The sequence below is a fragment of the Chiloscyllium plagiosum genome, unplaced genomic scaffold (genome assembly GCF_037043375.1).
Source record: "Chiloscyllium plagiosum isolate Xiang-an unplaced genomic scaffold, Cpla_swu_hap1 HiC_scaffold_10, whole genome shotgun sequence".
NCBI lineage: Eukaryota > Metazoa > Chordata > Chondrichthyes > Orectolobiformes > Hemiscylliidae > Chiloscyllium > Chiloscyllium plagiosum.
The window spans coordinates 119,200,275-119,218,489 of NW_028270148.1; the positions used below are offsets into that span (position 1 = coordinate 119,200,275).

Here is an 18,215-nt window from a genome sequence, read left to right on the forward strand (position 1 = left end):
GACTACCCTCTCTTACAGTAGAACCATGACAACTGTCCTCTCTTACTGTAGAACCGTGGTGACTACCCACTTTTACGGTAGAACCAGGACGACTGTCCTCTTTTACAGTAAAACCAATGGCGACTACCCTCATTTAAAGTAGAACCATGACAACTGTCCTCTTTTACTGTAAAACCAAGGTGATTACCCTCTTTTACAGTAGTACCATGGCGACTGTCCACTTTTACATTAGAACCATTGCAACTGTCCTCTTTTACAGTAGAACTATTGCGACTGTCCTCTTTCACAGTAGAACCATGGCGATTACCCTCTTATACAGTAGAGCCATGTGACTACTTTCTTTTACAGTAGAACCATGAAGATTGCCCTCTTTTAAAGTAGAACCATGGCGACTACCCTCTTTCAAAGTAGAGTCAGGACGACTGTCCTCTTTTACTGTAGAAACATGTCAACTATCCTCTTTTACAGTAGAACCAGGGTGACTATCCTCTTTTAGAGTAGAACCAGGACGACTGTCCACTTTTACAATAAAACCAATGGCGACTACCTCTTTTACAGTGGAACCATGACGACTGTCCTCTTTTACAGTAAAACCAGTGGCGACTACCTCTTTTACAGTAGACCCAAGGTGACTACCCTGTTTTACAGTAGAACCATGACGACTACCCTCTTTTACCGTAGAACCATGGTGATGACCCTCTTTTAAAGTAGAGCCATGGCAACTGTCCTCTTTTATAGTAGAACCATGGCGACTACCCTCTTGTAAAGTAGAACCAGGACGACTGACCTCCTTTACAGTAGAACCATAGTGACTACCCTCTTTTACAGTAGAACCAGGACAACTGTCCTCTGTTACAGTAAAACCAATGGCGACTGTCCTCTTTTATAGTAGAACCATGTCGACTTCCTCTTTTACAGTAGAACCATGAGGACTCTCCTCTTGTACAATAAAACTATGGCGACTACCCTCATTTAAAGTAGAACCATGACAACTGTCCTCCTTTACTGTAAAACCATGGTGATTACCCTCTTTTACAGTAGAACCATGGCGACTTCCTCTTTTACAGGAATACCATGGCGACTGTCCACTTTTACATTAGAACCATAGCAACTGTCCTCTTTTACAGTAGAACTATGGCGACTGCCCTCTTTTACAGTAGAACCAAGGTGACTACCCTTTTTTACAGTCGAACCATGGTGACTACCCTCTTTTAAAGCAGAACCAGGACGACTGCCCTCTTTTACAGTAGAACCATGACGACTGTCCTCTTTTACAGTCGAATCATGGAGACTACCCCCTTTTAAAGTAGAACCATGGTGACTACCCTCATTTACAGTAGAACCATGGCGACTGTCCTCTTTTACAGTAGAAACATTATGACTACCCTCTTTTACAGTAGAACCATGACAACTGTCCTCTGTTACAGTAAAACCAATGGCGACTACCCTCTTTTACAGTAGAACCATGGCAACTGTCCTCTTTTACAGTAGAACCGTGGTGACTACCCACTTTTACGGTAGAACCAGGACGACTGTCCTCTTATACAGTAGAACCATGGCGACTACCCTCTTTTAAAGTAGAACCATGACAACTGTCCTCTTTTACTGTAGAACCATGGCGACTACCCTCTTTTACAGTAGAACCATGACAACTGTCCTCTTTTACAGTAGAACCATGGCGACTTCCTCTTTTACAGTAGAACCATGACGACAACCCTCTTTTTAAAGTAGAACCTTGACAACTGTCCTCTTTTACTGTAGAACCATGGTGACAATCCTCTTTTACAGTAGAACCAGGATGACTGTCCTCTTTTACAGTAGAAACATGACTACTCTGTTTACAGTAGAACCATGACGACAACCCTCTTTTTCAAGTAGAGCCATGACAACTGTCCTCTTTTACTGTAGAACCATGGTGACAGTCCTCTTTTACAGTAGAACTAGGATGACTGTCCTCTTTTACAGTAGAAACATGATGACTACCCTCTTTTACAGTAGAACTATGACAACTGTCCTCTTTTACAGTAGAACCATGGCGATTACCCTCTTATACAGTAGAGCCATGGTGACTGCTTTCTTTTACAGTAGAACCATGACGATTACCCTCTTTCACAGTAGAACCATGAGGACTCTCCTCTTGTACAATAAAACTATGGCGACTACCCTCATTTAAAGTAGAACCATGACAACTGTCCTCTTTTACTGTAAAACCATGGTGATTACCCTCTTTTACAGTAGAACCATGGCGACTTCCTCTTTTACAGGAATACCATGGCGACTGTCCACTTTTACATTAGAACCATAGCAACTGTCCTCTTTTACAGTAGAACTATTGCGACTGTCCTCTTTCACAGTAGAACCATGGTGATTACCCTCTTATACAGTAGAGCCATGAGGACTGTCCTCTTGTACAGTAGAACTATGGCGACTGCACTCTTTTACAGTAGAACCAAGGTGACTACCCTTTTTTACAGTCGAACCATGGTGACTACCCTCTTTTAAAGCAGAACCAGGACGACTGCCCTCTTTTACAGTAGAACCATGACGACTGTCCTCTTTTACAGTCGAATCATGGAGACTACCCCCTTTTAAAGTAGAACCATGGTGACTACCCTCATTTACAGTAGAACCATGGTGACTACCCTCTCTTACAGTAGAACCATGGCGACTACCCTCTTTTACAGTAGAACCATGGTGACTACCCACTTTTACGGTAGAACCAGGATGACTGTCCTCTTATACAGTAGAACCATGGCGACTACCCTCTTTTAAAGTAGAACCATGACAACTGTCCTCTTTTACTGTAGAACCATGGCGACTACCCTCTTTTACAGTAGAACCATGACAACTGTCATCTTTTACTGTAGAACCATGGTGACAATCCTCTTTTACAGTAGAACCAGGATGACTGTCCTCTTTTACAGTAGAAACATGACTACTCTGTTTGCAGTAGAGCCATGGTGACGACAACACTTTTAAAGTAGAGCCATGACAACAGTCCTCTTTTGCAGTAGAACTAGGATGACTGTCCTCCTTTACAGGAGAACCATGACGACTATCCTCTTTTAAAGTAGGACTTTGACAACTGTCCTCTTTTACAGTAGAACCATGGCGACTATCCTCTTTTACAGTAGAACCATGACAACTGTCCTCTTTTAAAGTAGAACCATGACAACTGTCCTCTTTTACTGTAGAACCATGGCGACAACCCTCTTTTACAGTAGAACCATGGCAGCAACCCTCTTTTACAGTAGAACCATGGCGACTGCCCTGTTTTAAATCTTCAGTCTCTTGGGTTTGGAATCGAATGTGGAATAAGTGACACAGCGCCTTTTATTCTGTTATTTTGAAAAGAAGGCTGGACTACTATGGGTGATGAAAAGCTCCAAAGCTCAAACAGTCAAACAAGTTTAATGATTCTTGCAAATGGTAATAATCCTAACCATAAGTTATGCTGTTTGGTCTGTTCTTGAAATTAAAATGCACTTGCAATTTCTACATGAAGATTCATGGATGACATGAATGATATAGTTGTGAAGCCAAGACTTGATGATGGAATTTCAGCTGTGTTTCATAACTGACAGAAGAACATTCTTATTAATACTGAATATAGTCAGATAGTTCTTACAGGAAGGAGTATCTAAAAGGTGACCTGCAGACCAAGGTAGTTTGATCTAATTAAGCTTTGTGTTTTTTTACTTCTCAGCTTTTTCAATTTGAAATGTATGCCCCTGAAAGTTTGGAAAGGATTTTTTGGTGCTGGTGCCTCATTCATGACTAAATCAGAATTGTGGGTTGTTGATAACAACAACCTGAAATATCAAAACACTAATGGGAACATGGATTTTAATGTTGTGTATCTGAGGTGTCACTGATTTCACTTGTCTTTTGAAAGCATGATACTCTGGCTGAGAAAAGGGACCAGACAGTCACTGATTAGTGGCTTTTTATCTCTTTGGTTCAAACCATCATGAAATATTATGAAATTCTCTTTACCAGTATGGATTAAAACTTCTGAGTGCTGGTAACCATTTCATAACCCAGATTTGAACATAAATGAGGTGTAATATTTTTAGACAAAAACAGAAATTGCTGGATAAGCTTAGCAGGTCCAACAGCATCTGTGCAGAGAAATCAGAGTTAATGTTTCGGGTCAAGTGGCATTCCTCGGAACTTCCTGTAATATTTCTAAATTTTCAATCACATGTCCATCTTTTTTAGAAAGCTAATTGATATCTTTCCGAACAATAAGCTGCAAGTTTACTGGTTCACACTGGAAACTGCAAATCCAAACCTCTTGGAATGGTCATTCAGGAAACACCTGTTTAGTTCAGTTGTAAAGTGTTCATGGAACAAAATCCCTCCATTGCAGAATAGTCATTTGGACCATCATATCTCCATGACTTTCTAAAGAGCATCCCACCCACACCTAGTCCCCTAGTCCGTAACGTCTCATTTCTATGCCGAATTCCATCTAACCTGCACATTTTTTGGACTATGGCTTGAAATCTGAGCACCTGGAGGAAACCCATGCAGACACGGGAAGAACGTTCAAACTCCACGCAAACAGTTGCCTGAGGTTGAATTGAACCTAGGACTCTAGTGCGTGAGTCAGCAGTGCTAACTACTGAGCCACCATATTGTGTTGGTGAAATTATCCAGTCAGGCACTCTGGTGTTAGAGAATTCAAAATTAAATATGATAAATGGCAGATAATAACTTGCATTTGTCAATTTGTTTTGAGTAAGACAGCCTGAATTCACTGTAGCTTTTGAGATGTTTCCCCTAATCCTGCATGCTAATAATTTTTTTTCTTTTCTAATCTAATTCTGTACCAAATGCTAAGAGAGTTGAGTTTCCTGTTCTGTACTGTTCTATGTTCAATCGGCTAATTTAGACCAGATGAGGGAATTCTAGTCTTTATGGCTTTAAAGTGGAATGGGTAGGATCTTTTGTACCCCTCAGAGGGAACTTAGTAGGTTTTAGTGTTGCAGTGTTGTGGCACAGTGGTAGTGGACCAACAGACTCCAGATTCTAATCCCACCTGCTCTGAACAGGTTGATTAGAGAAATAGATTAATGTTGCAGTTTGAACATGTTTTGAAGGATGCTGCAGTGAAATATCTAAATTTCCATGTGGGAAAAACAAATATTTAGCATTAAGTTTGTCTGAATCAGCAATTTTCTGTATATTAATGTTTCCTTAGAATTTGTTCCTTACTGTGGACGTGACCAGTGTGGGGCGGGAGAGATGGAGATGATGTCAGCTTTTTATGATGAATTTAGTTGAAGCCTTGTGTGTGTTTTTTTTAATACAAGTACATTTGTAAAACTGAAAAGTTATTTTAGTTGCAGTTTTGCTTTGGATACATTTATTGAATTCATTTGCTCCAAGGTGCCACAGAAATACAGTCTGTAAATTTTCATTGGTTGCTATAGATAATGTAGAATCATTTTTCGAAGACACCACTCAGTTGTACAAAGTTAAAAATCACACAGCACCAGGTTATATGTGGAAGCACACTAGCTTTTGGAGCGCTGCTCCTTCATCTGATGAAGGAATGGCGCTCTGAATGCTAGTGCTTCCAATTAAACCTGTTGGACTATAACCTGGTGTTGTGATTTTTACCTTTGCACACCCCAGTCCAACACCGACATCTCCAAATCATGACCACTCAGTGGTGTTACTAATGACATCCAAAAATCATGATGCAGCTAGGACATGTGTGCCAATGTGACTGAAACATAAATGCAGGTCACTGATTTTCAAAAAAAAATAGAAAGAACTGCAGATATTAAAGATCTGGAACAAAAATGGAATTTCCTGAGAGGTAGGGAGAGGCTTAAAAGACTGCGACTGTTTTCTTTGGAGTGTTGGAGGCTGATTTTATAGGGATTTATAAAATCATGAGGAGCATAGATAGGGTGAATAGACAAGGTATTTTCCTTGGGGTGAGGGAGTCCAGAACTCAAGGGCATGGATTTATAGGTTTTGGGTAAGAGGAGAAAGATTTAAAAAGGGCCTAAGGGGCAACTTTTTCACATAGATGGGAGTGTGTATATGGAATGAGCTGCCAGAGGCAGTGGTGGAGGCTGGTACAGTTACAACAGTTAAAAGGCATCTGGATGGGTATATGAATTGGAAGGATTTAGAGGGATATGGGCAAAGTGCTGGAAAATGGGATTAGATTAATTTAGGATATCTGGTTGAACAAGTTGGACCGAAGGGTGTGTTTCCATGCTGTACATATCTATGACCCAGCAGGTCTGGCAGCATCTTTGGACAGAAAGTGGAGTTAACAGGGTTCCGGAGTTTCTGGTTCATTGACACTTCTTCAGTTCTGATTAGTGACTTTTTATCCCTTTTCTGTTCACTTTCATTCTTTGTTACTGATTTTCAAATTGCTTTTCAAAAGATTAAAAATGCTAGTATTTTTAAAGATGCTAATGATCAAACATTAGTTTCCAGGATCTGTTTGAGTTTCTCCTTTTGCAGGATATGGACATAATGGTTATAACTTGCTTTAACTGAAATGGTTAGATCTCGTTGGACACTTCATAAAGAGAGGAAAATATGGTCATAGGTTGAGTTGACTGGAGCTTTAGCTGTTTAACTCTTAATATCCAAACAAATGCTAAAGCTGTCTGAGTGAACCAAGAAATTGGGGATGTATTGATGTGGGAATGGTAATTACGAAAGTGTGACTTTCAATTTACTGGAGCTTCTGATATTTATATTCAATACAATAATTGCTGAAGATTAAATGCACAAACTTTCTTCATTCAAAGCCTGTGCAGAAATTATGCTTGCTTGATTCCAGCTCTATATTAATGTACTATCTTTGGCATACAATCAGGTCTCAATCCTCATAAGAAAGTTCAACTGGTGTACAAACCATTGGTCTTGTTAGTTCATTTAGTATAGTACTTCAATTCATAGGTTACAGTTTGTTTGCTATCAGGCAAAATGCTAAATCAAAGATAAATGATCAGAAGAATGTGTTTAAAAAATTTGTCCCTCACTTTTTGATGTTGTCTAGATCTGCTAGTGAAGAATATATTATGAATAGATAGTATTGGTTCTGCGCACCAGAGGTCATTCAGTTTTTATTTCAGTAGTTGGTTAATAAGATTGCAATATTTGTGTTGTCCAGTGTACTTTTGGTTTTCTAAATGTCCTTCACTGGTAGCAGCATAAATTAATTGACCATTTATATCTCTTCAAGAATATAAAGGACATGCTGGAGAAACTTGGAGACCAAATTGAAGATATTCATGAGAATCAGCCTGATGCCCTCCTTGAAGCTTCTGCAGCTGATGTTGTCCAAATAGGTGACACACTAACGCAGCTTCATGCACAATGGGATCGAGTGAATAGAATGTATAATGATCGCAAAAGGTAAGGAAGCAGTGCCATCTGTTGGCAGAGGGTCAGCCGGTTTACCTTCATGCTACTTTCATATTTGGGTGCTGTATAGATAATGTAACGAAAAATTGTAACAGTCTCTCGTGACCTTCAATTTAATTCAAAGAGCATGGAAACTTTGATAACTGTACAATTGATTTTGTCGTCAAGCTATATGTGTCAATGTTCTTAGTCTGGAGAAGGGAAAAGATTCAATCTCTAAATGTGAGCTTGAATTTGTTCTGATGAGCAGCAAATTGCTGGTGAAATCCCAACTAGGGCTGAGAGAGTTTTCTACCTAACTGATGAGGAAACTCTGCACTCTGAGTTTGCTTGGTGACTCCTAATTAATCTAGCATTATATTGATTAACATTTGGAACATAGATCAGGATAGCACAGGATAGGGCTCTTCAGCCTATGATGTTGTGCCGAGCATGGCACCAAATTAAACTAATCCCTGCTGCCTGTCCTTGGTCCATATCCCTGTATTTGTTGCTTATTCATAGGCTTATCTAAAAATCAATTAAACACCCCTATCACATGATTCCATCTTCCGTGGCAGTGCGTTCCACACTGCTACTACTCTTTGTCTAAAACAAAAACTTGCCCCTCACATGTCCTTTGAACTTTCCCCCTCTTATCTTAAATGCTTGCCCCCTAATTTTAGACATTTCAACTCTGGGAAAAAGATTCTGACTGTCTACCCTATCTATGCATCTCATAATTTTATAGACTTCCTTCAAGTCTCTCCTTAGCCTCTGCCACTCCAGAGTAAATAGCATGAGTTTTTCTAACCTCTTCTTATAATTCATACTCTCTAATCCAGGCAGCATCCTGGTAAACCTCTTCTGCATTCTTTCCCAAGCTTCCACATCTTTCCTGTAATGTGGTGACCAGAACTGAATGTAGTCCTCTGAGTATGGCCAAACCAAAGTCTTATAAAGCTGCAACATGACATCCTGAGTCTTGTACTCAATTCTCTGACCAATAAAAGCAAGCATGCTATATGCCTGTTTCAACACCCTATCTACTTGTGTGGCCACATTCAGGGAGCTATGGACTGGAATCCTCAATGCAGATAAGGGTCCTGCCGTTAACTGTATGCTTTTCCTTAACATTTGATCTCCCAAAACGCAGCGCCTTACACTTAGACAGATTATTTCTGCAACCGATCTATGTCCTGCTGTATCCTTTGACAACCTTCTACACGATCCACAACTCTACCAATCTTTGTAATGTCTGCAAACTTACTAACCCACGCATCTACATTTTCATCCAAGTCATTTATATATATAGCAAACAGTAGAGGTCCTAGTACGGAGCGCTGCGGATCACCACTAGTCACAGACCTCCAGCCTGAAAAGCAACTTTCCCCCACTACCCTCTGCCTTCTCTGGGGAAGCCAACTTTGTGAAAAGAAGAACAACATTAACTACTAGCTAGTTCTCCTGGAACTCTGCAGTGACAAATGACGATACAGAGATCTTGGTCAAGGCCCCAATAATTTCCTCTCTCACCTCTCTCAGTAACCTGGTGTAGATAATGTTGTATCCTGGGGACTTATCCACATTAATACTCTTCAAGAGACCCAACCCCACTTCTTTCTCAATCTCAAAATGCCTTAGATTATTAACATGCAACACACAAATCTTACTGTCCACCATATCCTCCTTCTGGTGAAGACTGGCTCAAAATACTACTTTAGGATTTCACCCACATCCTCTGCCTCCAAGCACACGTTCCTTCCTTTATCCTTGAGTGGTCCTCCCTGCTCCCTAGTTATCCTCTTGTTTATAATGTATCTATAAAATGCCTTGGGATTCTCTTTTACCCGACTTGCCAAGGTCATTTCATGTCCCCTTCTTCCTCTCCTAATTCCCTGCTTGAAATCTTACCTGCTTTCATTGGCCCCATCTGATTTTAGCTTTTTTTTAAACCTTATGTATGCTTTTTCACTTTCATCTAAATTCATGATATCCCTCGTTATCCAAAGGTCCCTTATCTTGACATCCTTTTCATAAGTTGCAGGGGCCTCATTCCTGATGAAGGGCTTATGCCCGCAATGTCGATTCTCCTGCTCCTTGGATGCTGCCTGACCGTCTGTGCTTTTCCAGCACCACACTCTTGACTCTGATCTCCAGCATCTGCAGTCCTTACCTTCTCCTAGGGGGAGAATTAGGCCATTTGGCCCATCAGATCGACTCTGCCATTCAATCATGGCTGATATGATCCTCACCCTCATTTTCCTGCCTTCTCCCCTTAACCTTTCAAACCATTATCAATTAAAAATCGTGGTAACTCCTCCTTAAGTTTACTCACTGTTCCAGCATCCACTGCACTTTGGGGTAGCGAATTCCACAGATTCTCAACCCTTTGGGAGAATAGTTTCTCTTCAACTCTGTTTTAAATTTGCTACCCCTTATCTAAGACTATGACCCCTCATCCTAGAATGCCTCAAAAGAAGAAGCATCTGCGCCACATCAATTTTATCCATACCTTTTATCATCTTGAGTACCTCAATTTGATTTTCCCTCATTCATTCTTCTAAATTCCAGAGAGTATAGGCCTAAACTGTTCAATCTCTGTTCATTTGACAAACCCCTCATCTCTTGGATCAATCTAGTGAATCCCATCTGAACTGCCTCCGATGCCACTACATCTTTCCTCAAATAAAGGGACCAAAATTGTGCGTAATATTTCAGGTGCAGTCTCACCAATGCCTTGCATAGTTACAACAAGACTTCTTTATTTTTATATTCTATTCGTTTAGCTATAATAGCCAACAGTGGATGAACGCTCCAGTATGTCCTCTCTGAGTGCAGGTGTAACATTCTTCCTGATTAGTAATGCAACTTCTCCACCTGCTTTACCTTCCTCTCTGTCTCATCTAAAACATCTCTGTCCTTCCTTTCTGATTTACTGGTCCTAACATGTACTTTTCCCTCAATTCCTCCACTTGCTGCCCTGCTCCTCTGATTCCCAGCCCCCTGCCACTCTAAACCCTCCCAGTTAGCTCTAGCAAATCTCCCTGTAATGATATTTGTTCCCCTCCAGTATAGATGCAACCCATCCCTCTTGTACAAGTCACTTCTGCCCCAAAAGAGTTCCCAATGATCCAAGAACCTGTAATCCTCCTTCTTGCACCAGTACTTGAGCTGCACATTCACCTCTCCTATCTTTCTATTCTTTGCCTCATTAGCATGTGGCAGTGGTAGTAACTTGGAGATTACCAGCCTCATTCCTGATTGCCTTTACTCACTACTCAGGACCTCATCCCTCATTCTGCCTATGTCATTGGTGCCAATGTGCACAACAGCTCTGGTTGCTTACCCTCCCTCTTAAGAATTTTGATCATCCGCTGCAAGGGATGCAGGCACCGGGGAGACAACACAAATTCCTGTTGTTTCAAATGTGGCCCCAGGTACGTCTGCCTGTGCCTTTAACTAGCGAGTCTCCAACCACAATTGCTCGCTTGGATCTTGCCTGACTCTGCTCTACAACAGAACCATTTGTGGTTATGCAGCCTGGCTGCTGCTGTTATACTCCCCTGAGAGGCTGAAGAAACTTTATCATAGAATTGCAATCCAGATCTAATCAGGTTATTTCAAGTATTAACCTCATTCCTCTGCAGTACTTTGGTATTTAAAATAACCTAATTGCAAAAAGCATACTATGCTTTTGTGGCTAATATGTGGTAAGAAAGATCATTCTGGGTATTGATTTCTTAACTGTAAGGAAGTTGGGTTTGTTTCCTTTGAAGAAGAGGGGGCTTGGAGATAATATTATTGCATCCTTTTAAGATTTTGAAAGGAATAATGATAAATGACAAGTAACCTTCACATAGCGTAACTGCCAGGCAATGACGATCTGCAACAAGTGCGAATCTGTTCATCTCCTTTGATGTTCGATGGCATTACCATCACATAATCCTTTACTATCAGCATCCTGGAAATTATGATTGAACAGAAATTGAACTGGACCAGATATACATATACTGTGATTACAACAGCAGGTCAGAGGCTATGCGTACTGTAGAATGTAACTCGTCTCCTGTCTCCACAGTGCCTGTTCATCATTTACAAGGTAAAATCCATGAGTGTGATGGAATGCTCTGCAGTTGTCTTTTTCTGAGGATGGGGGTTTTCAAGACTAGGGGGCATATTTGTAAGGTGAGAGAAGAGAGATTTAAAAAAAACATGAGCGGCAAAGTTTTTTCCACAGAGGGTGGTTTGCATGTGGAATGAACTGCCTGAGGGAGTAGTGGATGCAGGTACAATTACAACATTTAAAGACCTTTGGATGGATGCATGAATAGGAAAGGTGTGGAGGGATATGGGCCAGGAGTAGGAAGGTGGGACTAGTTTAGTTTGGGATTATGATTGGCATGGATTGTTTGGACTGAAAGCTCTGTTTCCGTGCTGTGTGATACTGACTTGTCTGATTGGTTACAGCTCCAGCAACATTTGACAAGCTCAACACTATCAAATTAAGATAATAGTTTATGTTAGATGTTTATTAAAGTCTCTCAGGAACAGAAACTAGTTGAAGAAAATAGCATCTAGTGAATGCATAGAAGTTTGCTGAAAGGAAACTGGTTGCTGTTGAGCAAGAAGTGTTAGTGTGGAGCTATTAGAACTTTTCACTGAGGTTTGGGAATTTGTAAGGATTTTGTTGTGGAAAACAGGGTAGTGTGAGCTTGAATTCTTTTTTGAATGTTTGTAATGAATCCAACTTTTTTTGACCGATGTAATATATTTTATAATAGCCCATGTAATGTAATTTAATAAATGTTTTATTCCTTGTGTTAAAAGTACATTGACAGACTCATGTGAATTTATTCAGTAAATATCTCCCTGGTTTAGAAAAGAAATTGGGATCTATCAAGCCAGGTTTTATTGTGGGATCTGACCTGTCCAGCATTGAAATCAGCTAGGATATTGTAAGATGTTTTATATTTCAATAAACTCATCTTTCATTCTTTGAAATTCTAATGAGCATAGACCTAAGTTGTTTAATCTTTCTTCTTGGAATAACCATTTTATCCCAGGCATGAATCAAGTAGGAACACACATTAAATGCCAGGACTAAAGAGTTGGCAACAAAGTGCAGAAGTTTGAGAGCCTTTGGTGAACTTAACCCCTCGCAAAATCCCAGTGAATTTACACTGAAACTGTTCTAGTTTTTTCATATAACTAACCAATATGCTAGGCACTAGAAGCAATGTCCAGCTGTGGCCTAAACTAAACAGTACTAAAGTTGAAAATGTGTTGCTGGAAAAGCGCAGCAGGTCAGGCAGCATGCAAGGAGAATCAACGTTTCGGGCATGAGCCCTTCTTCAGGAATGAGGAAAGTGTGCCAAGTAGGGAGGAGGGACTTGGGGGAGGGGCGTTGTAAATGCGATAGGTGGAATCTCTCCACCCCTCTCACCCACTCCAACCTCTCACCATCGGAACGTGCAGCCCTCCATTCCCTCCGTTCCAACCCCAACCTCACTAGCAAACCGGCAGACAAGGGAGGCGCAGTGGTAGTTTGGCGCACCGATCTTTACACCGCTGAGGCTAAACACCAGCTCGCGGACACCTCCTCCTAATGCCCCCTTGACCATGATCCCACCTCCCACCACCAAACCATCATCTCCCAGACCATCCATAACCTCATCTCCTCAGGGGATCTCCCATCCACCGCCTCCAACCTCATGGTCCCACAACCCCGTACCGCCCGTTTCTACCTCCTGCCCAAAATCCACAAACCTGACTGCCCCGGCCGACCCATTGTCTCAGCCTGCTCCTGCCCCACCGAACTCATCTCTGCATACCTCGACACGGTCCTGTCCCCCTTAGTCCAAGAACTCCCCACCTAGGTTCGGGACACCACCCCTGCCCTCCACCTCCTCCATGATTTTCGCTTCCCCGGTCCCCAACGCCTTACCTTCACCATGGACATCCAGTCCATGTACACCTCCATCCCCCATCACGAAGGACTCAAAGCCCTCCGCTTCTTCCTTTCCCGCCGTACCAACCAATACCCTTCCACTGACACCCTTCTTCGACTGACTGAACTGGTCCTCACTCTGAACAACTTTTCTTTCCAATCCTCCGACTTCCTCCAAACCAAAGGAGTAGCCATGGGCACCCGCATGGGCCCCAGCTATGCCTGCCTCTTCATAGGATATGTGGAACAGTCCATCTTCCGAAGCTACACTGGCACCACCCCCCACCTTTTCCTCCGCTACATCGATGACTGTATCGGCGCTGCCTCGTGCTCCCACAAGGAGGTTGAACAGTTCATCCACTTTACCAACACCTTCCACCCCGAGCTCAAATATTCCTGGACCGTCTCAGACTCCTCCCTCCCCTTCCTAGACCCCTCCATTTCTATCTCGGGCGGCCGAATCAACACGGACATTTACTATAAACCGACCGACTCCCACAGCTACCTAGACTGCACCTCCTCCCACCCTGCCCCCTGTAAAAACGCCATCCCATATTCCCAATTCCTTTGTCTCCGCCGCATCTGCTCCCAGGAGGACCAGTTCCAATACCGAACAACCCAGATGGCCACTTTCTTCAAAGACCGCAATTTCCCCCTAGACATAGTCGACGATGCTCTCCACTGCATCTCCTCCACTTCCCGCTCCTCCGCCCTTAAGCCCCGCCCCTCCAATCGCCACCAGGACAGAACACCACTGGTCCTCACCTACCACCCCACCAACCTCCATATACATCGTATCATCCGTCGTCATTTCCACCACCTCCAAACGGACCGCATCACCAGGGATATATTTCCCTCCCCTCCCCTATCAGCATTCCGAAAAGACCACTCCCTCCGTGACTCCCTCGTCAGGTCCACACCCCCCCACCAACCCAACCTCCACTCCCGGCACCTTCCCCTGCAACCGCAAGAAATGCAAAACTTGCGCCCACACCTCCCCCTTTACTTCCCTCCAAGGCCCCAAGGGATCCTTCCATATCCGCCACAAATTCACCTGCACCTCCACACACACCATTTACTGCATCTGCTGTACCCGATGTGGCCTCCTCTATATTGGGGAGACAGGCTGCCTACTTGAGGAACGTTTCAGAGAACACCTCTGGGACACCCGGACCAACCAAACCAACCACCCCGTGGCTCAACACTTCAACTCCCCCTCCCACTCCTCCAAGGACATGCAGGTCCTTGGACGACTCCATCGCCAGACCATAGCAACACGACGGTTGGAGGAAGAGCGCCTCATCTTCCGCGTAGGAACCCTTCAACCCTTCAACCCCTCCAGTTTCCTCATTTCCCCTCCCCCCACCATGTCTCAGTCCCAACCCTCGAACTCAGCACCACCTTCCTAACCTGCAATCTTCTTCCTGACCTCTCTGCCCCCACCCCCACTCTGGCCTATCACCCTCACCTTAACCTCCTTCCACCTATCGCATTTCCAAGGGCCCTCCCCCAAGTCCCTCCTCCCTACCTTTTATCTTAGCCTGCTTGGCACACTTTCCTCATTCCTGAAGAAGGGCTCATGCCTGAAACGTCGATTCTCCTGCTCCTTGGATGCTGCCTGACCTGCTGCGCTTTTCCAGCAGCACATTTTCAGCTCTGATCTCCAGCATCTGCAGTCCTCACTTTCTCCTAAACAGTACTAAACCAAACATGTATTAGTGACTTGGGTGAGGAAATTGAATGTGCTATTGTCAAGTTTGTGAATGACCTAAAAATAGGTGGGAAGGTATGTGGTGAGGATGACGCTGAATCTACAGAGGGATATAGATTGGTTAAGTGATTGGACAAAAGCTTAGCAGTTGGAATATAATGTGGGGAAATGTGCGTTGATGCGCTTTGGAAGGAAAAGTAGAGGAGCTGAATATTATTTAAATGGAGAAAGACAATAGAAATGTGTGGAATACAGGAATTTTGGGAGTCCTCATGCTTGAATCATGTATCTAGTTTCAGCTGGTAGTGGGAAAAGCAAATGGAATGTTGGCCTTTATTTCAAATGAAATAAGTATAAAAATAGGGAAGGTTTGTTACAAGGCACTAATCAGCTCACACCTGATAATCAGTAAACAGTTTTGGGTCCCTTATTTAAGGAAAGATATTTTGGCATTGGAGGCAGTGCAGAAAAAGTTCACTAGGCTGATACCAGGTATGGAGTATGGATGGCCCCTCTTATGAGGAATTAAGTACATCGGATTCTTAAGGGGCATGACAGGGTAAATGCTGAGCAAATGCTTCCCCTCATGGGCAAGTCTAAAAATGGAGGGCATTGTCTCAGAAAAACAGGATGCCAATTTAAGACCGAGATGAGGCGGAATTTCTTTTCTCAAAGTGTTGAGTGTCTTTGGAACTTGTTGTCACATAGAACTGTGGGGAAAGAGTCATTGTGTATATTTAAGGCTGAGTTAGGTAGATTCTGAAATGAAAACAGAAATTGCTGGGGAAACTCAGCAGGTCTGGCAGCATCTGAGGAAAGAAAGCAGAATGAATTTTTCGAGTCCAGTGACCCTTATGAACATCTTCTCAAGATGTTTTAGTTTTCCAGCCTCTGCAGTTCTTTGTTGTATTCGAGAGATCGTATTTAAGGGTAGAGAAATCAAGAGTTACAGAGAAAAGGCAGGAAAGTGGGCATAAGCAATATTGGAGCAGTTGTGATCTTTTTGAATGGCAGAGCAGGCTCGAGGGCCACTTGGCTACTCCTGTTCTTATTTCTTGGTCTCATGGAGAGTTTGAATTTGGCCTGTACTTGTTGGAATATAAAAGTATGGGAGGTGACCTTATTGAAACATACAGGATTCTTAGAGGACTTGGGGTCAATGTGGAGAGGTTGTTTCTCTTTATGGGACAGTCTGGGATGAGAGGACATAATCTTAGAATAAGAGGCTGCAAGACTGAGATGAGGAGCAATTTCTTCTGAGGGTAGTGAATCTGTAGACTTCTTTACCAAGAAGAACTGTTGAGTTTAGATCATGAAGTACATTCAAGGCTGAGATGGATTTTTAATCAGTAAGGGAATCCAGGGCTATGGGGGAAAGAAAGGAAAGCGCAATTGAGGATTATCTCATCAGCCACTTCTCCTTTGTCCTATGGCCTTATTACGAAATAGATTTGGATGAAACAGATTTGTTTGATAACCAATGTGACTCAAAGTTTGTGCGAAGATTTGTAGCTCGGGTGCTCGTTGTTGTGGTTCTGTTCGCCGAGCTGGGAATTTGTTGCCAGCCGTTTCGTCCCCTGTCTAGGTGACACCCTCAGTGCTTGGGAGCCTCCTGTGAAGCGCTTCTGTGATGTTTCCTCCAGCATTTATAGTGGTTTGAATCTGCTGCTTCCGGTTGTCAGTTCCAGCTGTCCGCTGCAGTGGCCGGTATATTGTGTCCAGGTCGATGTGCTTGTTGATTGAATCTGTGGATGAGTGCCATGCCTCTAGGAATTCCCTGGCTGTTCTCTGTTTGGCTTGTCCTATAATAGTAGTGTTGTCCCAGTCAAACTCATGTTGTTTGTCATCTGTGTGTGTGGCTACGAAGTGTGGTCACCAATGTGACTGTAACAAAGATAAAGTACTGCTCCTTGTCTTTACCACCACTTCTCTTGACTTGTCCACTGTTTTTAAATTAGACTTTTTTCAACAAGTATGAATTTCATCAAACTAGATATTTGTCTTCAGTCACAAAAACAGATGTTGCTGGAGTTCTTTGTTTTTTGTTTATTGTCTTCAGTCCCTTCTATAATTCAGTTCTCTGGCAACCATCTAAGTCTGAATCACACCATTTACGACCTTGGTGTCTTATTGAACCCTGAGAAAAGACTCCAATCCTATATCTGTCAGAAAGACTTTGTTTCTGTCTTCATAATCAGGGAGCTCTGCCCCTTCTTCGGCTCCCCTGCTGCTGAAACTTTCATCTGTGTCTCTGTTACCTCCAGGATTGACTATTCCAGTGCTGCCCTGGCTGACATTTCAAATTCTACCCTTTATAAACTGGAATTCTTCTTCATGCGTATCAACTATGTTCATGCTGATCTTCACTGGTTCCTAGCGAAGGAATTCACTACATTAAATTACCTTCGTTTGAAAATCACCTCATTTCCTCTTATCTCTATAATCTCCTCTACCTCTATAGCCCTTTTATCCGCACTCCTCCATCTCTGGATTTTTGAGTAGCCCCTCCTTTGGGCCCTCTGCCATCCGCTGTGCTTTCAGCTCTCTGGGGACAAAGCTCTGGATTACCAGCATTTATTGCCCATCCTTAATTAAGATTCAACTATTTCAATTGAGAATGCAATTGAAAGTCAACCAAATTGCTGGGCCAAACCAGGTAAGGATGACGTTGACTTTCCTGCTCCTTGGATGCTGCCTGACCTGCTGTGCTTTTCCAGCACCACTCTAACCTTGACAACTTTCCTTCCCTAATGGACATGAGTGAACCAGATGGTTTTTTTCTGACCATCGGCAATGGTTTCATGGTCAACGTTAGATGATTTTATAAGGGTTCTACATTAGACCCTGAGTGCCAGATGGTTTATTGAATTCAAATTCCACCATCTGCCATGACAGGATTTGATTGAGGGTACCCAGAACATTCGCTGAGTTTCTGGATTAATAGTCCAGCAATAATACCACGAGGCCATTGCCTCCCCACTTTTCTCTTTCTCCCATTCCCATTCTTTCCTTTTAAGATATTTTTTAACAACTTAACTCTTTGCCTAAGTTTTGGTTATAGACCTTAATAGTCTAAAATTTAGTCTAAAATTTTACTTCATGACACTCCCAATCATGGGCCTGGACCATGTATTGAATCAAAGACACTATATAAATACAAATTGTTAA

General features: G+C 42.6%; 1 protein-coding gene across 1 annotated transcript in view; it reads left to right on the forward strand.

Moving 5' to 3' along the window:
* Positions 1 to 18,215, forward strand: part of utrn (utrophin) — a 686,012-nt gene that overhangs the window by 338,508 nt on the left and 329,289 nt on the right. Inside the window, exon 42 of the mRNA XM_087991761.1 lies at positions 7,226 to 7,398. Within this exon, the coding sequence (XP_087847887.1) occupies positions 7,226 to 7,398 (173 nt within the window). The remainder of the gene's footprint in view (positions 1 to 7,225; positions 7,399 to 18,215) is intronic.